The sequence below is a fragment of the Scardinius erythrophthalmus genome, assembly GCF_964197995.2.
Source record: "Scardinius erythrophthalmus genome assembly, chromosome: 16".
Lineage (NCBI taxonomy): Eukaryota > Metazoa > Chordata > Actinopteri > Cypriniformes > Leuciscidae > Scardinius > Scardinius erythrophthalmus.
The window spans coordinates 17,981,050-18,009,009 of record NC_138236.1 but is presented as its reverse complement, the minus strand read 5'-3'; the positions used below and the strand labels follow the sequence as shown (position 1 = coordinate 18,009,009).

General features: G+C 37.4%; 3 protein-coding genes across 11 annotated transcripts; 1 reads left to right on the top strand and 2 right to left on the bottom strand.

Moving 5' to 3' along the window:
- The first annotated feature begins 82 nt into the window (after window positions 1-82).
- nfkbid (nuclear factor of kappa light polypeptide gene enhancer in B-cells inhibitor, delta) lies at window positions 83-13,200 on the top strand. 3 transcript variants are annotated; one of them, XM_081388176.1, is made up of 12 exons: window positions 83-228; window positions 4,193-4,329; window positions 4,417-4,447; window positions 4,546-4,769; window positions 4,875-5,107; window positions 6,270-6,375; window positions 7,159-7,305; window positions 7,379-7,430; window positions 7,512-7,669; window positions 8,818-8,934; window positions 11,284-11,448; window positions 11,635-13,200. In XM_081388176.1, the coding sequence occupies exons 1-12, from the start codon at window positions 213-215 to the stop codon at window positions 11,704-11,706; spliced, it is 1,458 nt and encodes a 485-aa protein (XP_081244302.1). In that variant the 5' UTR covers window positions 83-212; the 3' UTR covers window positions 11,707-13,200. The 3 variants fall into 3 exon arrangements, with proteins under 3 accessions (XP_081244302.1, XP_081244301.1, XP_081244303.1); XM_081388177.1 differs by lacking the exon at window positions 83-228 and adding an exon at window positions 2,427-2,587; XM_081388175.1 differs by having other exon boundaries at window positions 4,193-4,447.
- Window positions 13,201-14,341: 1,141 nt separating this feature from the next.
- Window positions 14,342-16,341, bottom strand: LOC308704017 (uncharacterized protein; the record flags this gene model as incomplete). Its single annotated transcript, XM_081388066.1, has 4 exons — window positions 14,342-14,509; window positions 14,603-14,643; window positions 15,916-15,990; window positions 16,311-16,341. The coding sequence occupies 4 exons, from the start codon at window positions 16,339-16,341 to the stop codon at window positions 14,342-14,344; spliced, it is 315 nt and encodes a 104-aa protein (XP_081244192.1).
- Window positions 16,342-19,282: 2,941 nt separating this feature from the next.
- On the bottom strand, window positions 19,283-26,871 carry fxyd6l (FXYD domain containing ion transport regulator 6 like). Of its 7 annotated transcripts, XM_081389539.1 has the most exons (10): window positions 26,428-26,667; window positions 25,132-25,188; window positions 24,872-24,898; window positions 23,393-23,416; window positions 22,944-22,967; window positions 21,065-21,139; window positions 20,401-20,434; window positions 19,927-19,958; window positions 19,817-19,853; window positions 19,283-19,721 (listed from the first exon to the last, which is right to left on the bottom strand). In XM_081389539.1, the coding sequence occupies exons 2-9, from the start codon at window positions 25,181-25,183 to the stop codon at window positions 19,843-19,845; spliced, it is 279 nt and encodes a 92-aa protein (XP_081245665.1). In that variant the 5' UTR covers window positions 25,184-25,188; window positions 26,428-26,667; the 3' UTR covers window positions 19,283-19,721; window positions 19,817-19,842. The 7 variants fall into 7 exon arrangements, with proteins under 7 accessions (XP_081245665.1, XP_081245668.1, XP_081245664.1 ...); XM_081389542.1 differs by lacking the exon at window positions 24,872-24,898 and having other exon boundaries at window positions 26,428-26,871; XM_081389538.1 differs by having other exon boundaries at window positions 19,283-19,853; window positions 26,428-26,666.
- Between the last annotated feature and the right edge of the window lie 1,089 nt (window positions 26,872-27,960).

Genomic DNA, 27,960 nt, shown 5'->3' with positions numbered 1-27,960 from the left:
ATCTCGTCATCAGAGAGGGCGGAGCTACCGATGGGCGGGGTGTGGGGGAAACAACGTGTTCTCTGTATACATAGTGGAACGTGCCGAAGTCAGTTAATAACAGGCAAGTGACTCGAGGAGTTGACATTTATCAGAGGCTCCTCTGCGACTGACATCATTCATTTCACCTGGCGTGGGAGCCGAGAATTAAAGACAGCTAAAGGGATTCTGACATGCACTTTCAGAAATGTGAGTACGAAGACTTTTTATTAATATTTTTTAGTTACAGCATTTATAGCTACAGCAGAAGGAATTGGAGAATATACGATTAATGATTTTTGATTTGATGGAGTAAAAGGGACAAAAAACTAGCCTAGTCTAGCCTATGATAGTCTACGTTAAAGTGTTCGGGTTCCTATTAAATAATGAAACACTGACATAAGCGTTTACCAAGTCATTTATTAAAATACACATACCCTGTTAAATACAACTATTTAGCTGGAAACAGCGTATGGAATACTACTTTTGCTCTTTCTGTTTGTATGATTTATTTTATGACGTAAGTTCAGTGGTGTATGACCGTTTAAAAATAGACATCTAATTTGAATAAAGGATCCCCCAACAACGTAGAGATACTGTCAGTCACTGAGTTCATTTTACGGCTATTTGGACAACCCCTTGATAAATTACTCCTCCCTTTTAGACTTTCAGTTCCCGTTATTAATGGGTGTGGGTCTCATTTTTATAAAGAAAAGCTTGTGAAAAAAATGATAGCGAAAAGAAAACTGTATAATAAAACTATAAAGAAAGCATTTCTACTATACAAGTACAAATGTCTCGTGGAATAAACCAAGTGTCTAGGAATAAACGGCAAAGTATGATTTTTATCATATATGTAACGTTAGCTATGTGTAGTGAGGGGTGCGGAATCCCCGCGAGGACACCCGCGCGCGTGACTCATTGGCCAGGGGTTTCCGACTTTGAATTTACAAGATAGAGGTGCGAGGCTATCCCAGCCGCTGATGCCCACGCTTTCGGACATTTTAGGCATGAACATCAATGTTCTGTAGACTTGTGTAGACTTCGTGTGACCTTTAAAAGTGTTGAGACAGATAGCAAAGCCACTGTTATTTTTTATATAGCCTAGCTATGCTAGAGTAAATATGAATAGCCTGTCAACTGTTTCACTACCATGATAGCCTAGCGTTTGTAACACATTCTAAGCGTCTATCAGACTTCGATATAACATTCCTACATTAAACTATAACTTAAACTAGTTAAGAATTCTGTTGTAACAGCATACCCCACTACTTATTTATGAACTTTGCTTAAAAATCAATTAGGGTCAAATCCCATGCATGACCACTTTTTCCTAATTTCATTTTATTTTAAATAAAATAAAATTAGAATTTTTTTTTTAAAACAACTGTGTGATTTTGATATTCAACTCTCACTGTAAACCTATACTTTAATTTTACTATTTTGTAGTACAATATATAAATGCCTTATAACTAGTCAACTAGTAATGATAATGATTTCACCCCCTCCTACACAATGTAAATAAATCATAATTGAATTAATATGCTACATATTGAGACATGGGGATATAACCTTAAGAATTTGTGTATGTCAAAACATTTTTAAAACTCCATTATTGTTTTAGCTCATTCAGTATTTGACCAATGTTATTCTAACTTTTTTTTTCTTAAACTTTCAGAAAGGTAACACTTTAGTATCTTAATTTTTCTTTTAGTATTTCTTTCATTTGAGTCTGTTATACATGTCACTGTACGTAATGCACACTGTCGAGCAGTACATTTTGAGATGGTGAGCTTTAAAAAGTAACAGGCTGAGAAGTGGAGTAATTAAACTGGAATGGAGAACAAAACAACAAAAAGAAGACAGATAAGAAAAGGAATGATCCTCTCGAGGTTATGCCCAGTGGAATTTCCATGCTGATTAAATCAAAGCCACCTTCCTCTTCTGAATCCCCTTTGCCATAAGAATTACTTAATGTTTTGGTGAAACCAGTTACTTTTCCTGTAAATGAATATCTTACAGAAAGCAGTTCTTGTGTCTGAGCTATATATAGATGAATCAACCGAAACACTATTATTATAGTTAGGCTATATAGGCAAAACTATTATATCTGATGATCATGGAGGTACATTAATATATACTCTGACTAGCCCATAAAATATAGTAAAATAAGTTAGAAGTGTTTCTCTCACACTGCATTTTGGGAAAGAAATATCTGTGAGTGAAGCAGTAATTTGATTTATATTTAAACAAGATCTTCCTTGTTTATTCCCGGTGGCTAGATTAAGTATTGCAGCTTAAACTGTGATCTAGCTGATTTCGGCTCAGTACTGCCACTGTTTGGCAGACATCATCTGTTCACACACCTCTTGCGGGCCCCTTCAGAGGACATATACGTCAGATGCAGGAAGAAGATGTGGTTTGCCACGAAGAGCGTAACGGAGAAAAGGAAATAGTTACAGAGAATGTGCTTGTGATAACCGTCTCCATAGACGCAGGGTTTCTGATGAAGAAGACAGGTAGACGTGACCTCACCACCTCTTTTCCAAATGGAATACCTTCCTCACGGGTGAGAGGATGAGCATTACGCTCCTTCGGTGGAAATGTCTTTCTTATCTCACGTTTGGGGTCAAGAGTTTGAAGAAACTTTCCTTCTTTCTGCTCTAGAATACGTAACTGAAGCCCACTGGAAACCTCCGATATTTGCATTCTCGTCTTTTTCAGTTTCTTTTAGTGACTAACACGAAGAAAATACATTTGTATGTCATACCGACACCTGCTATTAAAAACGGCCTTGGGGAAATCACATTACTGTAGAAATCAATCAGTTTTACTTGAGAAAAAACTACAACAATAAATGAAGATAGATATTTAGCAAGAAGTAAATGTTTTACTTGCTTAAACAAATCTCTTACATTTGCTGTGGCATTGTAAAACAAATGTCTGGGATTTAATAGAAAGATACAAAAAAATCTAAAAAAAAAATATCTCACCTTTCCTGAATTGATTAACTGTTGTTCATTTAAAAAACTAAAAATATTTAATAGCATTTATTTTCATTCTGAGGTATACATATGATTATTTGTATCACTGCATCTAGTTAATAAAGTTCCACAATTATATTATTGTAAAATAAATGACATACTTTATTAAGAAATCTTCATAAGTATAGAAACTTGGTAATAGGCAAGGGTGCATGGACTCTCGCTTCATAAATCAATATCAGTTTAGAGGTTTAATGAGACTACCGTTCAAAGGTTAGGGGTTGGTAAGATTTTTTTATGTTTTTCAGTAGTTTTTGAGTGTATGTAAAGTTTTAACTCAAAATACCCCACAGATATTTTTATATAGCATGTTAATATTGTCAGGGTGAGCAAAAACGCATTGTTTTTGTGTCTGTCCCTTTAAATGCAAATGAGTTGCTGCTCCCGGCACAGAGGGCGGAGCTTGAAGAGCTTGTGTCCTTAAAATTTCAAAAACTTTTAGCCTTTTGTGTTTAAACCAGAATCAGACAATGATGGAGAGACTCAAGAAGAAGTGACAACATGTAGAATGCAACAGAACATTTTCTGAATGGTTAATTGATGAATTTATGTAGTTTATGTGTAGTATCTTCTAGTCATTGATTAACATATTCTGTCATGAAAATCTATTAATCGCGTTCTCGGGGGTGGGGTTTATGTAAATTCTAGGGTTGGTGATGTCACTAACTCGGGAGGAATGTCGTGTAATCCCTACCAGTCCTTAAAAAGCCATTTCTTTAAAAGTAATTATCTCCCTTTCCTTTGAACTTTGAGCGTCGTAACTTTGTAACTTCAAACAGCAACATTACACACTAACTAAAGTTAGAAAAGTGAAATCATAATCAACCACCCCTTTAAAAAAACTACTTTCTATTGTAATATTTTTTAAACTATAAATTATTCCTGTGATGATAAAGCAGAATTTTCAGCATCATTACTCCAGTCTTCAGTATCCCATGTTCCTTCAGAAATCATTCTAATATGCTGATTTACTGCTCAAGAAATATTTCTTAGAATGATAAATGTTGAAAACAGTTGTGCTGCTGTGATACGGTTTCTGTGATTCTTAAACAGCATTTATCTTTACTTAAACTTTTCAAAGAAAAAAACATCATGATTAATATAAAAATGGTTTATTCCTGTGTCCACAGCACCGAAGGAAAAGGCGTGTTACCCTCTGCCCACAGTGAAGAAACTCCTGGAGCAGAAGAGAAAGAGAGAGACCTCCTCAGCACCCCCCTCCTGCTCTACAGCATCTTATACTTCTGGTGGCGCTGCATCTGTCCCAGTCAGTCAAAGCTATTATACCTCTAAGTATGAATGTCTTGAGGCTGATATAAACGGCTTTAATCATCCTCCAAAATGTTTCCAACAGGTGTTGGCATCAGTACAATCTCCCACTGTCGGTGAGTCTGAGCATCTCTGCTAAATGAGGATTTTGCTTTTAAAATGGGACTTCAGTGACATTTCAATTCTAAAGATTTCAATTCCCTTTCCTTTGCAGGAACCAGTGCAAGCTACACAGACATGGGCGCAGTTAGATACGACCGATGGGAAGTTTCCAGCATTCATCAGGCACATTCCTCCCTACAGCAGTGCAACCCTTTCTCGTTCATGCCCAGTCACTCCACCGCAGCAAACTTTACCCAGACTGGACAAACGCTTGCCACTGGCTACAGCCCTCAGCAGATGCAAGACTGCCAGGACGCCCAGACAACACAGCAATATGTAAGAGCTCTAAAAGTATTTGGGGTGGCATAATAATTGAAGGCTTCTTACATAATCATGTTCATTCGGTCAAGTTTTAATCCCATTCTCTGTCATTTCTCACAGTCTATAACAGAGTGCCCTGTAACCGCAGCCGGGACTGATATGACTGGGACGGTCCCCGTTCAGAGCTCAGGCTTGTGTTGGCCATCTGAATCCAGAGCAGAGGATCACACGAGCCAATACGTTCTCCAAGAGTTCAGGCCCCAAATGGATATGGCGAAGCTGCAGGAGGCTCGAGTCTTCCTGCAGAACATGGATTACAGTAGAACCACCTGGCAGGATGATGATGGGGACACGTAAGTCAAAGGAACATTTTCTGCATGTTGTTTAGGGTGGAGATGTACTACCACGGATTCGGTAACAGGGGGTCAGTTGGAAGAATGATCTGTAGCTCTGTAGACTACAAATGAGTGCACTACTGTTCAAAATAGAATTATATTATGCTCACCAAGGCTGCAAAAATACAGTAAAAACAGTGATATTGTGTGTTCTATTTTAATAAATGTTAAAACTTAATTTATTTATGATGGCAAGAGCTTTTAAAAGATCTCTTTTTTTAATCAATGTTATGCTCCTTAATGGGTTTTTTTTTGTGCAAACCTTGATACATTTTTCAGGATTGTTTGATGAACTGTAAGTTCAAGCATTTATTTGAAAAATAAATCTTTTGTAACTTTGTAAGAGTCTTTACTGTCACTTTTCGATCTATTCCATCCTTGCTGAGTAAAAGTATTTATTTATTTAAAAAAACCTCGCTGACCCAAAATTGATGGTCATGCATATAATCTCTTCTAGTAACCCCCATAAATTTAGGGCTGTTTAAATGTGTAGCCTTTTATTTATTTATTTATTAGTTTTTTATGAAAATGGGTCAATGATTTTAGTAAAATTAAGTAGTTTATTAGCATTATTGTTTATTAGTATTTCTTAAAAAAAACATTCTTCAATGCTAATTCTCTATTTGTCACAGGATGTGCGACATGTGGAGTGACTGCCCAAAAACGTGATGATATTTATGAATGAATAATTCCTAATATTTCCATAAATAGTTTTTAACCCTTTTGAAAATAAAGGATTAATATGTGTACACAAAAAAAGGTTACTAAAATTTGCGACTTTTTCTTTAAAAAATTCTTGAAAAACCAAATGAAACCGACATAAATACTGGGGGAGTCATTTTCAGTGTAGCAATTTTGTATGCTAAATAGAATTTGCAGTCTTATTTAGATACCTTCCAGTCATGTACACATACTACACATACTGTCATTATGTAAATTGCTCAGTTAATGTATCCGCATTAGGTGTTTCACCAGAGGGGTCTTCTAACGCCTTGTGAGTTTCTCAACTAATGAAACCACAGCATAAGCGCAAGTCCTATAGTAAAGTGACTCTAACTGAAAACAGAAAGGTTGTTAGACTGTAAATGAAAACTGAAACTTTGTTCTTCCTCTCTTTTAGGATTTTACATATCTACACTGCGAAAGGCCTGAGGGAATATGCTTTTGCTGCTGCGGAGAAACTTCGTGGACTGGGGAAGTTGGACTCTAAAGAACACAAGGGCAAGGTGAATATCACAACAAAATACTGTTAAAGGGCCCCTCATAATAGTGTGTTTCATTAAGTATAATAGTTTCATTATACTTTTCATGTAGTGTGTAATAGAACTGTTTGTGAATGTAAAAGGTCTGAAAAGTTCAAAGTGCACAATAAATAGTTATTCTATATGACCAGATTCTGAACTGCCTAAAACAAGTTGTCAGTAATTCCAGTCTTACTTCCTGAATAAACCTATGTAGGTTTGTAACAAATTGCATAATACCAGCCTATAGTCTTCACTGGCAGCCTGCGAATAACGTCCACTTTGACCCGCACTCAAACACTAGTTATAACTGATGCCTGGAAGTGTTTGGTTTGTCTTGTGTTGAAAATACAGTGTTCAGAGCTGCGAAAGCAAATCCACTTTCCAAAGAATGAGATTAATAAGGTAAAACCAATGGCATCATTAAAGTTCGTATCAGTGTGTGTGCAAGAGCTGAGGAAGCCTCCAGAGCTGAAATTCAAATATGGTAATAGACGCTTCGTTTTCCGACATGCTCTTTAAGCGGTAAACCAATCACAACAGACTGAGCCATCTGACCAATCAGAGCAAAGTAGGCTTTCAGAAAGGAGGGGTTTAGAGAGACTGAATCCTCCTTTAATTGAGCCATTTCAAGTTCTGTGAGAAAAGAAGTCAGCTTTTTCTGACCTTGGGTGCATGTAAACCTATTGTAGGACACATTTATGATGCCCCAGGGAATTTGTATTATTATTAATGCACTCACTGACTTTTTGTTCCTTTGTATTCAAGACTGCTTTGCTGGTGGCCGTAACTGCTAATCAACCAGATATAGTCCAGGATCTTCTCTCTCTCGGTGCGGACATCGGCATCTGTGACGTCAACGGTCAGACTGCGCTCCATCTGACTGCCACCTACGGTTTCCCTCGTGTCATGGAGGTGAGTAACCACCCATATGTCAAATCATTAAAAATAACAAAAAGCACGCATTAAAACCACTATGATTTTATAGGTTCTTCTCTTTGCTGGACTGCCAGTTGACCTGGAGGCTCGTAATTTTGAAGGTATAAACCTTTTCTCTATTAAGCATCACAGTTAGATCTGAGGAAACAATAATATACAGCTCTTGCTTCTGCTAACTTTAGGTCTGACTCCTCTGCACTGTGCAGTGATCTCTCACTGTGCCACGATGAAGGCTATAAATGCCTCCTCCTCATCCTCAACATGGCTAGTCGATGGCGGTCAGACTCAACTGATGTGTTTGCAGCTTCTTATAAATGCTGGGGCTTCAGTTCTCAGTCAGGTACTCAATTGAATCACTCTTTAATGTTTTGTATTTTCAGTACAGTTTTTATCCCTCTGGTAATGAAGTAATGTGTTCATTATTGCTAAAGGACCCCTTGGTGGATATACAGATATACAGCAGAGACACCCATTAAATAATACATATTGTAAAACATTAAGCCGGGCACATAATAACATGTAAACTAACAAAATAAGCCACTGTTCAAAAGTTTGGGGTTTGTAAGATTTTTCAATATTTTAGAAAGAAGTCTTTTATGCTCAACAAGGCTGCATTTATTTGATCAAAAAGACAGTAAAAACAGTAATATTGTGAAATATTATTACACTTCAGAACAGACTGTTCTCTATTTTAATATATTTTAAAATGTAATGTATTCCTGTGATGGAAAAGCTGCATTTTCAGCATCATTACTCCTGTCACATGATCTTGATAACATTTCTTCTTATTATCAATATTCAAAACAATTGTGCTGCTTAATATTTTTGTGGAAAGCGCAATACCGTTTTTAGGATTATTTGAAGAATATAAAGCACAAAAGAACAGCTTTTATTTGAAGTAGTAACAGTATACATGTCTTATGTCACTTTGGTCAATTTAATGCATCATTGTTGAGTAAAAGTGTTCATTTATTAAATATCTAACTGACACAAAACTTTTGAATGGTATACTATATCAAACATATTTTCATAATTTAATTAGGCTTCTACATAATGTGGAAGGGACAGTGAAATATCAAATAAACTTGTTTAGCTTTTGCTTACTTGCTATTTTATAATAATAAATATTTTAAAATAAACAAAAGGGTTTTTTTTTTTCCCACAAAACAATATATAATTGGTGGGCACCTGTTGAAGGAACTGTTGTTGTTCTTTCTTTACATGGTGTAATACCATGTAAACACACAAATTACAGTTACTGACATTTACAAATTATAGTAGATATTTATAGGTATAGGAAAAGACAAGATATATTTCCCAAATGTTCCTTTCTGACAGACAGACAAACAATTGATTTTGTCATTGTTCCATATAGCGTGGTTTCGTTCTGAGAATGCCGCAAAAGGAAGAAACCTCATTGATGCCACAGCAGCTTTGATGTTGCTTCAGTTTCACTTTGTTGACAGACTATGCCTCTGTCTTTTTCAGGAAATCAAAAGCAACAAGACCGTTCTTCACCTGGCAGTGAAGGAGGGGAATATCCATCTCGTGCGCTTCCTTCTGAACCTCCAGCTCTCCAATATGCAAGCATTCATCAACATGAAAGTGAGAAACATGATGACGATATTGTATTGACTTTCATTTACCTATGAAATCATACGTAGGTTTATCCACACGCCTCGTGTCGCAGCCTCTGTGAAATTTAGACCAACAGAACTATTGTAGGTGTAAACAAGAAATTAAAGTTGAGTAACTTGCATTTCAGACAAAATATTGCTAGTTATTTTGTCTGTTTTTGCTCTGCCAGCGGAATTAGTTTTGAACAAAGCCAAAGCATATTTAAAGGAATATTTCACCACTGGAAAGATGAATGTGTATTTAAATTGGGTCATTTATGAAGTAGAAATGTGAAATTATTTTAGAAGTTGGTGCCTTCTATACTGAGAAAAGCCAGAAAATGTATTTTTGGCTCATGTGGATGAAAGACAACAACTCCCAGAATGCACTTGCTTCGCTGCCCTACGAGGCCACTCCCAAGCCACACCTACCGGTTACAGAGGGCAGTATCGGAAGAAATTATACAACTAGGCTACTAGTTGACTCGAAACTGAAAAGACGCCGTTTTATCGTGAGATCCCACCCCCTATGGGTGGGTTGAAAACATGCGGAACTAGCTCCAACTACTGGCTGTAGTCTCTAGCCTCTGGCCAAAAAAGCCTCCGATGACGTAAAATGACGATTTTTGCGTCATCTGAGTTTTTTTTTTCAGACACACAATACAGAAATCTCTCTTCTCAGGGAGACATTCGAAAATACTACCAGGTTTCTACTGATACAAAGCTTAAAGGAGAACTCCGGTCAATTTTAACATTGAGCTCATTTTTTTGTAAATTTGGTGTGCTGTCAATACAGAGAACAACGACAAAAATCGGTGTTGCCTACACCATGTTATCCTCTTTTTAAAATTTGCACCCTGTTGACTTCAATGGGGCAAGTTTTAAACCTGCTTTTAGCCTCTTAACATCCTTGATGTGTCATTACAAGTGCACAGCTAATGTGAGTGATTCCTTCAGAGTGATCACGGGTGAATCTGACTGCAGTAGATGTGAAAGATATGGATAAAAATGATGTTTATTCAGCCAGCGCACATACCTGTATTTTCTTCCTGTTTTCGGTCGAAGTCCATAGTAATCGATTGTCGAGTTCACGCGCGTGATCATAGGTAACTAAACCTATGCGTGTGAACTCGACAATCGATTACTATGGACTTCGACCGAAAACAGGATGTAAATACAGGAATGTGCGCTGGCTGAAATAACATCATTTTTATTAATATCTTTCACATCTACTGCAGTCAGATTCACCCGTGATCACTTAAAATTGACCGGAGTTCTCCTTTAATGCCCTTTAATTGCTGCGCGTCTCAGTCTAAACAACAAGACGTAGTGACGTTTCATTACTAAATGAATATTTTTGATCCAATCGGTAAATTGAATGAATTGAATCAATGAAGTCACCTGTAAAGTTCCCAAATGAATCAGTGGAGTTTTTAACAAATCGGCTGAGTGACCCACTCATAAATAGGCTACAGTAATTTGTTTTGTTCCTGAATGATTCCATGTTTTTGATCAAATCGGTTGAATGATTGACTGAATCACTCATAAAAAACACCTGTTTCCTTCCTGAATGATTCAGAGTTCTTTTTTATGAATCAGTTGTGTGAACTACCCAGTGACTCATTCATACAGTAATTCATATAGTTCCTGTATGATTCCCTGTTTTTGGACTAATAAGTGGAATTATTCACTGAATCACTTATAAATACAACAACAAGTGTTTCGTTCCTGAATGATTATAGATCCTGTATGATTCCCTTGTTTTTGAACAAATCAGTGGAATGATTCAAGGAATCACATAAAAACAACCCGTTCCTAAATGATTCAGAGTTTTTTTTTTATGAATCGGTTGAGTGAGCGACCCAGTGACTCACTTATAAATACTTTATTTGTTTAGTACCTGAATGATTCCATGTTTTTTCAATGAATCGACTAGCAAACAAAGACAGATGCTTTTTTATTCCTGAAAGAAGTAGTGTGTTTGAAGGAATTGATTGAATGGATGGATGATTTAGGGTGGCATGGTGGCTCAGTGGGTAGCACTGTTGCCTCACAGCAGAAGGTCCTCGCTTTGAGCCCTGGCTGAGCTGTGTGGAATTTGCATGTTCTCCCTATTTTCTCTGGGTGCTCCGGTTTCCCCCACAGTCCAAAGTGTGTGAGTCTCAGTGTTGGGTTGCGTCAGAAAGGGCATACGGTGTAAAAAGCTGTGTGGATAACACTGCTGGGGCGACCCCTGACGGGACGACTGTAGTAACTGTGCAACTTTCAGAAAGAGTCACTGAAAAATAACCACCACCTGTCTGACATCATTATCTATACATTGTCTGTCTCCTCTCAGGCTCACGGACACACCGCCCTACACATGGCCGCAGGGCTGCACGGAAGCCCCTATCAGGAGGAACTGATCCGGCTTCTGCTGAGTCGTGGTGCTGATCCCAGCATCCGCAACCTGGAGAACGACCAGCCCGCTCACTTACTGCAGAGCGGAGACAAAGGAGAGAAAGTGAGAGGCTTTTATTTAATAACAACCGGTCTGCAAGGAATCATGTGTACAGTGCAGTGCAAACCATAAAAAACATTCTCTTGTACAGTTTGATCGTGGCTCCGTTGTTTTGTAACGTCATGGAATGAGAAGAACAGAAAACACACTAGCTGACTCCATTTTCCTCTCGCTCTTTCTCTCCCTCAGCTCAAGCTCATCTTGAAGAAGAAAAGTGCTTCCTCTAGGCGGCGTTTTACATCCTTACAGGACCAAGAGTGACTAGGACTGATCAGTCCCAGCGTTCCCCACCTTCTCCAATAGAGGTCTAGAGCAAATAACAGTACGCACATGAAACATCAGTCTCGATTAACTGTTCACCATCAAGATGTAGATAAGAACAATTATGGATTGAATGGACTTTTGTCAAATAATTTATACCAAAAAGAGCTTTTAAAATGAACCCAAACACAGTCGTCCTAGACTGGAATGAATCTAGATCATCTCTTGAGAGGGATGGGTTTATCTTCAGTATCCTTTTATGAGGATTTTCACCTATTGCATCATTTTAGCATGACAGTATATCTTTTTTTTTGAAGGATCATTCATCGATTCTGTACCATAAAGCTGCTTCCCAGTTTATTTAAATGCTGAACATCAGCATTTTACTATGTTCCTGAATAGAGATTTCAATGAAATCATCAGGATGACTGTCAGTGTACCAGTCAAGTTTCCACCTTCAATTATAAACCATATTGGTTTGCTTACATGAACTTTTTAAACCACTGTATCAGTGGGATATTTTTGTTTGTTTTCAGAAGTATTTATATGGCTTTTGGTTAGTGTGTGTTGCATATTATTCTCAGTGCTCTTGTTCATGTTACTTTCACTCAGGGGGAAAGGTCAGTTATTTATTTCATTGTTTGATGTGAATGACAGCAGTTCTCTGTGTAATGCACTTTTCTCAGCAGCACACTTGATGTCATAGTTGTGCTTACAGGAGATGTGTCACCCGACCATGAATGTTGAATGCGTTATTTTCATGAGTCATATACGAGGGGGTGAAATGTCAGGGCGTTCCTGAGGTAGGAAGGTACAGTAGTTTTGTCTTCGAGACCTTTCAGAATCAAGTCACAATCATTAATATGATTTAACAATGTTAATTCAGTGGAATAGTAAGGAAGGGGTTTTGTATGTGGGGATCGTGTCCATCTTGTATCAAGATTTCAAAGGTTGGAGGTTGTTGTTGTTGTTGTTGTTGAGTCAGAGACATGCATGATTCACCATGATGTCCCTATGGAAATTCAAATGAGGGAAAACACACGCTAATGTCACTTTCTTGTAAAACAAAGAGAGGACTGGGGATTTATGAGAATTAGTTTGAAAACAAAGTGCAGTCATTTATGAAACTTTTCTCAATGTTTTAATAAATATCGCAAACACTTAATGAATGAAACCATCTGACAAAACCGAATTCTGTGAGAATATGAAGTAGCATTAAAATCTGCTTGATTGAATGTACAACGTTTTACAATATTGTTTATGAAGAGTGATATCATTATGATCAACTTATTCATGTATTTCTGCAAATTATTATTGTTTTATTAATGTGTTTGTGTGTTTTGCATTATGTCAACTGACCAAGCCAAACTAAGTAAAGCTAATCAAAGTAAAAACCAAGAATGAACCTCTATAACTCAGGATCTTTTTTTTGAGACAAATGTCTTTGGTATATGACTAATATTTGGATGAATAATAAAAAAGGCATTTTCATATAACCGTATCGAACTCATCATTATGACTGCTGCTTATACTCAATAATGTCACTGTAAAGCATTACACACACACACACAAAAAAACTTCTGCAGTAAAATGGCTTGTAATGAATTCATAAACATCCCGCCCAAAAAAAAAAAAAAAAAACATGGTGAGCGAACAGAAGCACAGTGATTCATTATTCTAAAAGTTATATGGATGCTTTTTATTTATTAGTACATGAGACATAAATACATTCAGTTGCAATTAAATCAGTTGCTTTTAGTAACACTTAGTTTAGGAGTAAAGTATTAATGTCTAAACTCTAAAGTGCTTTGTTTACTGGAAAACAGTATACAAATATTCATGCTGTGACAATGGACATAAGATCATGTTTAACGCCAAGGTAAGGTTCCACCAGCTGCTCGTGAGGTTTTACTTAAATGTTAAGTTATATTAGGGGTTTAGTAACCACTAGTTAGTTTGCAACTCTGTATTTGATTGTTGCACCATAAGTTCTTAATGCAAGACTTTCTTAGTGTCTATGCCCTCCATAAAGTAATGCGCAGTTGCATAATGATGTCTGACTTTACTGATCCAATAAACGGCCTTACAAGTTGTAAATGAAAAGATGTTGCATGTTTAGATTAACTAAGAAAACTATAAATGGATGGAATGGATCCAATAGTATAATTCATTATATAAATATGCAGGAACTAAAATAATAAATAAATATATAATACAAGACATAAATGCTAAAATTTTACAATTGTCTTACATTTTGTTGACACCTGCCATGCACAAATTACACAGGGCGACACAGGATTGTGCATAGTTCCATGCTGGAGAGCTGCTAGGAAGTCGTTTATTCTTTATTAAAATGTAAACGAGTGTTCAATTCAATTTCATTATATCTGTCTAAAGGATTGAAATCTATTAGATGAAACATCTGTCATTCAATTAGTCTGCTAATCATTAGTCATCTGCAAGTATTTCCAAAAAATGCCTTTAGATCTAGCCCTCATATAATAAATCAAACTTAAAGCAAATTGTTCATGCATAAGTCAAATAACTGCAATCATATGAGGTGCATCATGAATGGTATCATTAGCACTATATAAACACAAAACGACATAATGAAGCACAAGTTCTACTGAGAGACCTAAAAATACAGCCACAGATCAGCATTTAGGCTGAGGTTACAAAAAGAGGTCAAGCGGGTTCTACTCTCCTCCACATTCTTGTAAGCAACTTTGTGAGTCTGAGCATTTCCTCTCACTGTAATGAGTTGCCCTGTTGCACCATCCGCTTTACACCGTTTGAGGGGGAACTTTAAAGGAAAAAAAGGCGAAATCAATCAGGCGTTCAATAAATTCTGACGGTATTTTTGAGTAGAACATTAATTAATGTTGATGTACTGTACCTTCTGTCTTTGGTGGCTGAGGGCCTTCCACTGGACTAGATCTGTAATGGGAAAAAAAAAATCATACAATTTATGCCAATTAGCCACGCTGGTCCATCTAAGCAATCCATATTTAGCAAGCATGCTCATCCGCATTAATCAAATGTAAGTATTGTCGGTTGATTTGTGTGCAAGGGCCTGGCGATTCAGATCCTCTCAGGACGACATGCGGAGCATTTTATCAGTCTTGATACACACTGCCTACCCACACAAAGAGCACATAGTTCAGTTCTTAGTTTGGGAAGCACAAAAACAAACTTTCTGCTGCCTTATTTTAACCATAACTTCAGTGTTTATAAGCACGACAGGCGTACATGTGTTAAACGTGCTGTTGTTTGAATGAATAGACAGTGTAGGTGAGCTGAAAGAAGAAGCTGGTCAGTTCGAAAACCAATCGATTTAGAAACCAGGGGCTGCATTCAAACAGTAAAGGAGCTTTACAGAGAACACTCATGGCACCATCAATTCCATCTTTTTTCGTTCAAGACGTTTCCTCATCCTTTATACGGGCTCATTCCACATGCACAGTCAAGGCTGCACATTCGTGTGAAAACCGCTTACTTGGATTTCGTACATTTGCACTTTTTACCTGTTGGGGCGAAAAACATTTAGAGATGGTGAAATATGTCATTGAAAGAGACTTTGATTGGGGTCAATTCAGTTTCAGTTCAGCCAGTTTGAAAGGAATGAATTCAGTCTCATTTAAAGGGATAGTTCACCCAAAAATGAAAATTCTGTCATCATTTACTCTCCCTCAAGTCGTTCCAAACCTGTATGATTTCCTTTCTTCTGCTAAACACAAAAGAAGATATTTTTAAGACAGTTGGTAATTAAACAGTTGCTGGTCCCCATAGTTTTTTTTTTCCTACTATGGAAGTCAATGGGGTCCATCAGTCGTTTGGTTACCGACTGTCTTCAAAATATCTTCTTTTGTGTTCAGCAGAAGAAAGAAAGTCATACAGGTTTGGAACAACTTGAGAGAGAGTAAACGATGACAGAATTTTCATTTTTGGGTGAACTATCCCTTTAAATTAACCAAAATTGTTCATATTGCAGTACTCAGACAAATGATTTGGTGAATTGACTGTGTTCACTGCACTGATTGAAGTGAAATGGGATTGACTACAATCATTGTCAGGTGAATGCCACTCTTTCTGATCCTTCGTGACCAGAAAATATTTACAATCTAACATCACAGCCATTTACTATTACTTGCACTCATTCAGCACATCCTATATTACAAAATGCCTATGATTATTATGTTAGTGACTTACTCATAGCAATAAGAATTCCACCAACGAACATAATCACAGCTAGGATGACACCCGTGGTCCGCAACGTCTCGTAATCTGAGCTCAGAAATCAAGAGTGGTGACATACTCTGTTTTACTGACTTTCCCGCAGTTTCACAGACAAGGCTTAAGCTAGACTAACATGCATATTTGAGCTGTTTTAACTGGAAGCAACCTGCATTCATATCTGAAAATATGTCAGTGTCGTTGTTTTATCTCAAGATGCACACCAGTATTGTTTTTTTCTAAAGCATGTTTATAAAAGCTACTTAAATGCAACTAAGGCCTAATCCTGGCTTAATCTAAGCCCTGTCTGTGAAACCGGGCCTTTACGTTTTAAATAAATAAATAAGGCCATGCAATACTCATCTGCTTACCATAATGAAAGGCACTCTGGTCCAAATTCATGTATGATTCTGTAAATACATTTAAATATTTTTAACAACGCTGAAACAAAAGAAACATCGATAGGCTTAATATGGACCTAGCAGCAATGTGATGCCAGTGAAGACCTGGAGTGAAGTAAGGAAAACAATGCAGGGGACAGAGTTCAGCACCATGGACAGATGCTGGTTTATTTCATCTATAAATATGGCAATAGTAGACTGGACTGTCAGAGTCTATGAGCTCTAAAATAACGCTGAGACACATTCAGACTGCAATCGACTGAATTATTAATCACATAAACAGTGATTTCAATTAGCGTTTGAGCATGGACGAGGCACAATTCATGTTGCAAACTCAAGTGTTTTCAGCAGAAAGCGTCAGTAATTCGGGTGATTGATTATCTGCATAACGAGACTGCAAGCTCAGCGACAAGCCGGTTGGCTGTGCACGCGCTCTGAGAACCTGCAGTCTCCACAGGCGAGTGGACCTTCATCTAATGAGAATCAATAGAAAGCTGTTCAAACTGCCAATAGTCGGAGCTTTTATTACCTATAAGGAGAGGGAGAAAAAGCAACCCACAAACTAACATGTAATATAGACATATTTGTAATATCTTTGGAGTAAACAGGTTTTGTCTCGTGAACTGGCTCTATCGCAGTGATGCGGTACTGAACTTAAGGGGTTTGCAACTGCTTAGTTGGCGATTTTCAGCACCCCATTCACTCTTAAAGGGATAGTCCACCCTTAATGAACATTTTTATCATTTACTCACCCTTATGTTATTCCACTCTTCATTCTCATTGTATAGCCTAGAGTGAATGAGACTGCCATTCTTCAACATTTTGTGTTCAAGGGAACAGTCATACGGGTTTGACTATTTTCATTTTTTTTTCGTGAATAATTAATTGAATCCATCGTTCAATAACGGCGCTCTCAAAGAATGCATTGCTCTCATTTTAAATGTATTAAAATAGTTTTAAAACAATACCATAGAAGTAGCCTATCAGCAGTAGTACCCCAAAAAATGAATAAAATAAATCAAACTGCAATTCCCGAATATGCATAGGACAACTTCATATAGCCATACTCACAACGAACAGTCTCACTTATTTAACAGTGCACGTTCTAAAATGAGTTTGATTATTCATTATGCCACACCATGCAGTTTCATCTTTAAAAGCATACAAATGCAATAAATAGACAAACCTGTTGAAACTGCCATGACTGCAGTGCTCTTTCTAGACAAGGCTTCCTTGATCTTGCTACAGGCTGAAATTGAGCACAATGAATGAAGAGAGGAGAGCTTGGTGGAGCACTGCGTCGATGCTGGGCTTCGGGGGTTATACTTACGCCCCCTAGCGGTGCAGATCTGCCAGTGTTCCCTTTAATTCGGTAGGGGAAGCTCCCGGGTCTGGCGTTGGGTAGATAAAATGCATGCTGTCCAATGCGGTGGGGATCCTGAGCCAAACACCTCCCCCCCAACACCCCCCAGTGAATACATGCGACACACAGAACCCCACCTATGCAGCAACAGGACCGGGGTGTGCAGGAGGATAACCTCAGAAAGATTTGGGTGTGGATTGTGCGCCTCGGGCTGCATTTTGTACGCACTCAAACAAAAGCCAGTATTCAAATGATTATCAAGAATTCTTCAAAGCGCAACGCCGATAAAATCCTAGATTGAAAGGTTGTATATGCGCTTAAACCATTCATCTATCGAAAATAAACTCCGACCTCTTATTTCACGGTTGCTTATAAATGTGATTGAAATGCCGTTGTGTAAGAAAATTACAGCACAGTGTGATCTGCCAACACGAACACTGCAATAAATTAAAAATTAAAATTAATCTTTATAAATCTGCAATCAAGATTCCTTTTTGACTAGATATTAATTATTTTTTAACGTGTTCTCATGCATCTCTTCGGTTCATTGTTCGCCTTTTAGGAGTCCTCCCGTAAAATGCCATTTTTTTAGCATTTGTTGTCGTAGTAATCGGTTTGAGTCACAAGATGGCGCCAATGAGCTACCCCAAGTTGTGATTTGGGGAGAAAAGAAAAATTAATACGACACGCCGTCATAGACACGCCGTTATGTTGCTATGGGCAACATTCATTCTACAGAAATATCTACCCGCACAATGACCAATTAGAATTAAATATCAGAGAACCGTAGCCTGGCAAGCCAGACCTACATCAAGATGTTGGGTCTGGCAACTCTCCATAGACACGGCTCAATCCGAGGGGCGGGATAAACGGCTGTCTTTCAAATTCCCTCTGCACGCAATAGGACAGCGCTTCAACCAACCAGAGCGTTTTCCCAACATCGGAGCTAACGCTAGTTGATAGATTCAACTTTTGCCATATCTGGCCGGCAAAACTACGAACACATCTTCCTTTTTTTAAGAATGACTTAAGTGCCGTTCTTTGCTCTTTTCTCAAAGAAAAACCTAACTCCAAGTCCTCCAGAGTCGCGGCCAAAGCCGGTTCGAAAGACCGCTGTTCGTTAGCAGCAGCCATCATTCTTTGTTTTCAAGTAGCAGGTAACCGTCGCAACTCTGTCATCATTATGTTAAGCCCGCCCCGCCTACTCTATACGCGATGTGATTGGCCTGACCCAATTTAGGTTTTTGCAGCTCGAAAGTCAATGGAGAGTTGCTAGACTGCCCTGGCTAAATACATTTTGCTGCCGCTAGGGTGCGTCTAGATTTCTAGGCTAAGAGAACCTGTGTATAATTATTCAACATGCACAGATTTTTTATTTTTTTTTTTTTTTTACAGAATCTAAATACTATTGCAAAATCATCTTCTACACAGCTAAAATATCAAACTGGTTGCACTAATATGACTAATAACAGGGTCAACTATTTATAACACACTGAATAGGAGAGACAGACCAGGGCAGATGCCAAGCACAAATGTTACATAAACGTTGCATCATTTTCTCAATGACACTTAAAAGAAATTCCATAGAAATCACTTTATTTTCAACTACAGTGTACAGCTTTATTGTCAATTCGGCAAAGTGACAAAACTGGAAGGACAATTTACAAAATGTATAAAATGCCTACTATTTCCTTTAGCTACTGAGCATTTACACATACTATACTACGCATTTCACAAACTTCACTGAAAGCTGAAAAGCACATGACAAAAACTTGGCACAAATCTCACAGATATCAGGTGCTCAATTAAACATTATGGCAAAGTAGTTTTATTGAAAACTTTTTTACTTTTCAATTTTTAAAAAGGAGCACTCGTACTGTCATGCATCCAAGAGACAAAGAAATATTGCAATACAAATTTAAAAAACTGCCGTGAACACTAGAACTAAATCCTCAAGGGACATTTTCTTCCGAATGGCCACAGTTTTGATTAAGATTCTCCTTAAGAAGCCATGCTTTCTGTCAAAAGGAACCAAAGGACAGCAGAGATGGTCTTAAACATTTATGCAGGATATATAACATCACAATAAATCCCAAAGTAGAGGCAGTGTCACCTGTTTCTCTGTTCCCTCGGTTTACTTTATTTTGCACCTGCAATAAAAATACAGTAAATGTCTGTTTCTTTTTAAGTGTCACGAATCCAAATAAAACAGAACATTCTCACCTCTGGCTGCCTCTGTGTCAATTCCCACTGGCCTGTGAAGAAGATACAGAGACAACAAGAGCGACAAGTTAAAAGATCTATTCTGAACAGCAGAATACATGGAGATTATATAGAAATCTATAATCTCAAAGTTGATCCATTGGAACCTTTATTAAAGTCAGCATGAAAACAAAATGATCAATTCTTGCTTTTAAGGAGTATTGCGATATTATTTCCTGTTCGAGAAGCGGTTTGTGTGAAAATATGGAGGAAAACACTATTGCAATTTCCGTTTCATGCTGACTTTAAAGATGTGGTCTCATTAGGGACATTTCGGTGGCAAAAAGGTCCATTGTCAATAGTGAATAGTGTCAAACACAAGTCAGTGTCGAAGCAATTAGCTTTCTGTTGGCCGAACAACGGTAAATGTGACCGCGTCTTTAGCCTGAACATTCTGGTAGAAGATGATTCATTATAGTTTTCTTTGCCCCTTACTTTGACTTTTTCCCTTTGCAGCGGCATTTCCGACCTATAGGAAACAAACCAGAAATCAGACCCAAACAAATGGTGGTTTATTATAACATACAAGAGAAATACATTCACATGATGTCTTAGATGTAGCACATAGCATTTTCCTGCAACATGTTGCTTTGTAACATGAGAAATTTCACATGGGTAAAGAGCCAGATTACTGTCCTTATAAACAACTCATATGGTCTGTATAACAGACAGCTTCTCAGTAGTAATTTATGTGGGCTGGTGGGGGTTTCAGAGTAAGAGAGTCGAGGGTTAGACAGTCTGCTTGTCCCTGCACTGAAGGAACGGCATAAGGCATGGTGTGGTGTTGGGTATCATAGAGAGGTTTAAACTTAGAGGTTATGAAAGACATCCTGGCCTGAAACCAGTCTACCCTCAGTAACCGATATTTGTTTATCTGTGTGCGCGGATACACTTTTTAGACCAATATCGACAAAAATATACAGAAACTGTTCAAAGGTTGCTTTATCTATAATGTATGGAGTATCTATTTGATGCCATGCAGTATGTTTTTGTAAGAAATGCAAAAAACAAAGAAATTTTCACCAACTCCATGCTCCCCGTGACATTTATTAAAACATAACTCGTTCTCAGCGTAGTACGCAGATAGTTTGGCACTCACTGACAATGAGGAAGATGCCCATCAGGAAGAGTACCACGGCAAAGACCATACCACCGATCCTCAGAGATTCATAATCTGGAAGGAGGATTCAGAAGACCATGTACAAATGCACAAATTACACGTTTACATTTTGAAAATATGAATGATACACGAGTTAAATTGGAAACATTCCACACAAGCTTAAAATATATTGTAAATAAAAAAGTTGCACTATGGCAAAACAATACACAAGTTAAGATTCGTTCAGAAATCAGCCCTTTTGTAGGAGGCAGGCGCACACGGAATCTGAGCCTGCAGAACATGTTCCTGTTTAGGCCCACAACTACCAAGTGTCTACCACTACTTTAGTTTCACAGAAAATGTGAAAAAGGTCTGCAGATTCCATTTGGGCCTGCTTACCAGTGTTAAGGCAAACACAATACGCACAAACAATAATCTCCTGAGCATAATGAAGCAGCTAAAGAATGACTTTTCCCGAGACAGTCTGGAACCACTTTTAAAAACTACCATGTGTGTACTTAGTAGTTTGCTTTCTAAGTAGGGCTCTTCATTGTTCTTTATAATTGTAAATGGGACAGATCATTTATATATCCAAGTATGGACAATGAACTGAAAATTCTGGGGTAGATATCAGATTTTGACTGATGTGCTTTACAGAAGCTTAGTCCCGGGGTGAGAAGTTTCCATCTATTTTGGAAAAACAGAAGGGGAAACGCAAATCTAGCTGACTTCCCAGATGTTTCCTGAGCAGGGTGATGCACTTTGGCCCCAAAAGCCCTTGCTAATACAACAGTACTCAGCACAGTATGGGAAGCATCAGTAACTCCCATAATAAAATGACAAAAATAAATTCAAAATACAATACAATACATTGAAAAACACAAATGCCTCAATAAGTAGGGTGCAACTGGGATAAAGGCGCACCAGGATAAAGGGATTTTCCTCTAAACCACTAGGTGATAAAAAAATATGTAAAAGTATGGTATTTGGGGTAAAAGGCACCCATGCTGTCAGAGCTAAAGGCACAATAATTAACATGATAATAAACAAATGGTTGGATTCAGATGGCAAATATCATATATTAGCCTAAGTTTGGTGTCGACCTTAGAGATAATGACCGTATTTACAATGAAACCATCATATTTAAAAATATATATATATATATATATATATATATATATATATATATATATATATATATATATATATATATATATATATATATATATTAATAAAATATAATTTATTGTTACTACTGTAAATCTATTTTAAATTAATATGGGATCTCATTCAGTGCTTTCAGAATCTTTACTTTTTAAAATAATTTTGTTTCTATTTTTCAAATATATTTTATATTAACATTTTAATGACTATATTTTTTGGAGAAAAAAAATATTTTATTTATCAAAATAAACAAAAAAAAGAACAAACTTTGTTAAAGTGATTGTTTGAACAAGTATATTGTTCAAACATTATTTTGTTAACTTATATTTTATGTTCATGTATATTTTAAGTTCATGCTAACTTATTATTTTAGCTTAAGTATTTGTATAAATAAAGTGTGCCTATTGCCCCATGCCGGTGAGCCTTTTATCCCATGTGTGGGGTAAAATGCCCACCCTGTCACAAAATAAACCACTTTTATGATTTATTTTCACACAAAATCTGTTGCTCCATCAATGTTCACTACAAACATATATATTTTTCTGCAATCATACACTATGGGATTAGTGAAAAGCACATTTTTCTTAAGATGTGCCTTTAGCCCCGTTGTACCCTACTAGCATTTTTCCCGATCAGCTTTATGAAGTCAACCAAGAGATTTCCTTAATCCATATAATGTAAACTGGCTTAGCAGCTAAAATCCATCTATACTCACCATAATGAAATGGCTTGTCGTACTCTGGTGGGAGAAAAAAAATGAAAATAACTAGAGTCAAAACTCGGTAAAGGTGTAAAAAAAAAAAAAAAAAATCAGATACTGGTAGCATTCAAAATGTAAAATATTAGGAGAATTTAAGATGATAAATTACAGCATTCTAGAGCCAAAAAATAATAATAATTATCTACGTATCTGCAAGCCATTTCTCAAATATCAGAATACTGTAGACAAATTGAAACTGTATGGAATTTACTGTAAGAGGATAAAAGCTTTCTGACTGGTGACTCCATAATTTTTGCACTAAAAGCTTATAGTGCCAAACACACAAGGTTTGTTTCAAGGCACGCAATATATAAACCTGGTCTAGCCTGGCTAAAAACAATGTTAATAAGCCAATAAGACGTTTGGTTAATGTAAAAATCTATTGTAGACTAGAGGTCACTTACCGTGAACTTCATCCATTTTGGAAGCTGATGGAGAGAAAAAGTTTCAATTAAAATCTAACCGAGCAAAAATGTTGTTTATGCCAGGCAAACTATTATGAACAAAACAATTAGATTCTCTTCTTATTCTAAATGCATTTAGAGGAAAAAAAATCTATTTAATTAGTGCAATTTAAATTAATATAGGACTTAGTGATTCTAAAACTGCTTAATATAAAACTGGCAGCTAAACATTCCAGTGCACTACAGTGTTAACATTATGGTTGCACACTACATTTCAACAGTAAAGATGTTTGGACACAGACACACATACAGCCAATATCTTCAAAAAGCATGTGTACAAGCATGGTAGACACAAGAGAAATGCTCACACTGTGACAGCCAATCTGAATCACTTCATTTTATTATAAAAAAAAATTGAACTATGAGACTTATTAAACAGGAAGGCTATTTTAAGAACTCATCTCTGAAGAAATCATAATAATTGCTATATTTTTCAATGAAATCTCTCCAAGAGTTAACTAGAGAATGAAAAAATAGCCTAATTCTCTAATATTTGACATGTTTATTAAAGTTCTTCTCGAGCATTTGCCTGAAAAGATACTTTAGGATTATATGTCCCCATTTTATGTCACAAATTTATCAGTGAAGTAATAATAGAGCAACATGTTTTTAAAGAGTCTTTTCAGAGGAGCTGCTTTTGTAAACAAAAATGTTGAAGGCATCGCTCCAAATCTCCCATTAAACATTATGAATGGTCTGACTAAGACTTTGGTTATCCATAATGATCTCTCCTTCTCTCTCTCCCTCCTTCCCTTTCAAAAACAATGGACAAAGCATTGATGCAAATACTTCGTGGACAAAAAACATTACACATGCATGATTATGTGTGCAGTATTTACATGAGTACACACACTGGCCAGTCTGACTTAAATCGTGCTTAAATGGTGTATTCAAATGTTGGTTTTGGCAACAACCCCAAAATAAGTGTCTGAGAATGCAACAATTCTCGCAGAAATCCAAAGGATTAGCCTTATTCACAGTCCTGAAACTGCTAAAAGTGGACAAATCTCAGTAGAACATTCCAACAGCAATGGTCAAGAAGTAGCAAAACTGCATTTACTCAAGGTTGGGTACAACATGAGCTGCATTGGCACACATGAAATAGTCTCAAGCCTTGTAGTGCGAGAGTGTTACTTCATGGGCTTTTCAGAAAAACCCTTCAGGGAAAGGTGTAATAAGCAGAAACAAGACACGGTGGAACCGTTTGAGAAACGTGCCAAAAATATGTTAAGCCAAAACTGCAAACCTCCTCCAACATCAGAAAAACAGTTAAGTGCAACAGCTGCAGTCAAGTTTTATGAAACAAAAATAAACAGAAAAAGCCTCGATACAAAACAGAAGCACAGAAAAACTTGAAATTCATCTTTGTTGATCACTCACATCGCAGTGCGTCACTAACCCTCTAGTCTACACACTTACCTGGCATTTCCCTGCCAAAAGCTGATCCTGCACACATACACACATACCGTTAATCTCTAAGGGGAAGTCTGCGCAGGACAATAATACTTTTAATATACTGTTCGGTCTAATTACATTCTTGAACATTTCTGAGGAAGACTTTCTAGTTTATGTAAAAACACTGATTTATCAGAGTAAAGTAGAGAAGGTGTCTGTAAAAAGCCCATAAAAAAATTAAATAAACAGTACAGCAAATAAAGAACAAAAGTAACAGCACTCACCCAGAGCTGGAGCGAAGTAGGACAAAAACACTGCAGCAACACAAAGTTCCATCTTGTCTGAAAAAAAAAAAAAAACAAGTGAGTGAGAGACACTGGGCTGTCTTGAATCCCTGCAAAATTTCACACACATGCTTCAGTTCTTGCGGGAAGCAAAAACCTGACTAAAGATGACTCACTTCCCTCATTTTACTTGAAAACAAGTGTAAAATGAAGTTAGTTCGACCAAATCACTTTAAGCCTGAATTGAAATCCTGGCAGTTGTGGGTGACTTTGTTTGTTGGATGAGTGACAGAGGTTTTCTTTTGTATTCCGTTTAAACAATAGAACTTCCACAGAAAATAATAAATGTGATTGATAGATGGAGCATTTCAGACACTGCATCTAAAAGCTGAAAATGCCCTGCACAAAAAAGATCAGTTCCCAGCATGTTTGTCTCCTGTTGCCAAGAATGGCAAAAAGGCTCTATTTTTGGAGGACCACCTCAAAACGGTGGTATAAGGAGCCCAAGGAACATGCCTGTAGGGTGTGGCATTTCAGATGATATTTGGTGAGTGGCTTAAGCCTTACAGACATAAGTGTTCGTTTCAGCTGTAACTCCAAAACACACACCAGATAATGCCCATCTCAAACTACACCGTCTAATCAGCAATTGATTGCTGCGACTTCAGTGGTCTCTGAACATCTTAGATTAAACCTAATTCATTTGTGTACAGAAAGACCACAGTAAAGTACAGTTATTGCACAGATGTGTCACTAAAACCTTTCTACACAGGATAAATATTGAGGAGGAGTCGTCCCATATACAATTCTGGCACTAAGACACAGAATCCCCCTCCCCCATTTAACCTACATTTGTGGGGTTTTACTGAATTGCTTGGTGGTCGCAGGAAAGCTTTCTCTCCATAAACATAACTAATCCTATAGAACAGTAAAACTTATTAGCAGTACGTGATTTACAACGTGGTCTGCAAAACAACTCTCAAGGAGCAGTAATGTGATATAGATGGTCACGTGCTCCAGCTGCCGATTTAATCAAGACTGCATTCTTGTAAATGTTAAACAAAGAAAGAACAAACAACAAATTAAAAAAAATGCTTTCGATGCTGCATGTATATAAACGGCACGTGATACAATCACCTGTTTGTGAACAGATCGATTGGAACAACAGATCACACATTTGCAAAAAGCATTGACAAAGAACCATGGTAGTTGTGCAAAAAATATTGCGTTAAAAGCAGTAGGCTAATAGTTGAACAAACTTATTTTTTTTTAATGCAAAGCGCGTGAAAGTCTTACCTGCTCGTTACTGCTCAACAAGAAACAAATCCGGTTTTATCGAATCCCTGAGGCAAATTAGAAGAAAACTCTCGACGAAAGTATATTCGGTAAAATGTCTATAGAATGAGTGAGAAGGTGATTCCAATTTCTATCAGAAGTCTAATTTCTTCTCATCCGAGTTTCAAAAAGCTATTTCTTAAACTGTGAGCTGCCCGTAATCTTAGTACTGTTACATGACACGTAACGTTACATGTAAATATTTTGTAATGTTCGAACGCGCGCCTGACTGTATTGGAGCTAGACTCCTCCCCGGCTCTCACGGAGCTCATCATTGCTTCATAGTTCATACCATAGACCTCTGCTCTGACCTGGGTTGAGGCAGGCAAGTGATCGACCTTTAAAGGATTTTATGGGACATATTTAGGGCGCAATCTCCTGAGGGTTGCCTCGCGCAAACATCACATAGACGTCTTGAAGATGTAGGCTATTTATTGAGGGCGTTTGCACGCATGTCTCCAGAACGTTGCCTGTCTATTTAACATCTGACATTTAGAACATGTTCTTAAAGTTACCATGCAATATTGCATTATTTATTATAAATTATTTATCCAGGCACATTTGTTTTTATTAATAAGCTATATAAATGTATAATAAAGCCTATATAAAACAAAACATACTTTAAAAACCCATCAACCGTTTACCCTTTTGCTTTGGGTTTGACCTTAAGTCATGAGTTTCTTTTTGGGGAGGGGGTTCAAATCTTGTGGTAAAAGCCCATAACTGAATGCAGCCACAATGGCCATTCCTGGAGGGATCCCACATATTTCAATATCTGCTTAAGTGTGACGTCACGTGTCACTATTTTCAGGTCCACACACTCTCAGATCTCAAAAGCAAACAACAAACTATGTTAATATTGTCACGGACATGCCAGTCCAGAGAGCAGGTTATGTGGCATACTACGTTTAAGGGTAAGTAAGTGGATAACCACAACTTTCAGTTCCAAAAAACAGAGGTAACTAAGTGTTGTGCAAAAATCATTGCAGCATTTAACAAAATAAGAAAGTATATGACGCGCTTTTTCTTAGCTTATGTTTCCATGGTGACTCATTGATTCGTCGCTCTATTGAGAATGTCAGGTGTGTTAACCATGAACATACTCTGGGTTGGTTGAACTTACTCCCGAACGCTTTTTTGGAACCAGCATAACTCGAGTAAGCAAAGTTTAGTTTAATCAACAGAGGAGTTCAGGGTATATGTTAGGGTAAATTAACCTTGCTTTCTGGAATACAACCCAGGCTCCACCGTCACACTAACACAGCGCTCACTTTCCCCTGAGTTCACTGGCACCTGTTCCTCATCACCGCATGCACTCAGCACCAGTATAAGAGCACTCCTTACCTGCTCTACTTGTTGGTGAGTCCTGCTTATAAATCTTGAATATCTCCCTCGTTGATGCCCTGTGTCTCAAACTCTTGTGAACCGTCTTCGTGCATGTATTTTTGTGGAAAAGTGTTACCTGTAAACTCACCGTGCAAACTATCCACCAGC

Excerpts from the sequence above, each read along its gene's own strand:
- nfkbid (XM_081388175.1), top strand. Across the intron at positions 6,376-7,158 it reads CTAAAGAACACAAGGGCAAG|ACTGCTTTGCTGGTGGCCGT; the intron begins GTGAATATCACA and ends TTTGTATTCAAG. Across the intron at positions 7,431-7,511 it reads GGAGGCTCGTAATTTTGAAG|GTCTGACTCCTCTGCACTGT; the intron begins GTATAAACCTTT and ends TGCTAACTTTAG.
- fxyd6l (XM_081389539.1), bottom strand. The coding sequence starts at position 25,183 with ATGGAACTTTGTGTTGCTGCAGTGTTTTTGTCCTACTTCGCTCCAGCT. Across the intron at positions 23,417-24,871 it reads TTTTGGCAGGGAAATGCCAG|CTTCCAAAATGGATGAAGTT; the intron begins GTAAGTGTGTAG and ends TCTCTCCATCAG. Across the intron at positions 21,140-22,943 it reads CGACAAGCCATTTCATTATG|ATTATGAATCTCTGAGGATC; the intron begins GTGAGTATAGAT and ends TCCTCCTTCCAG.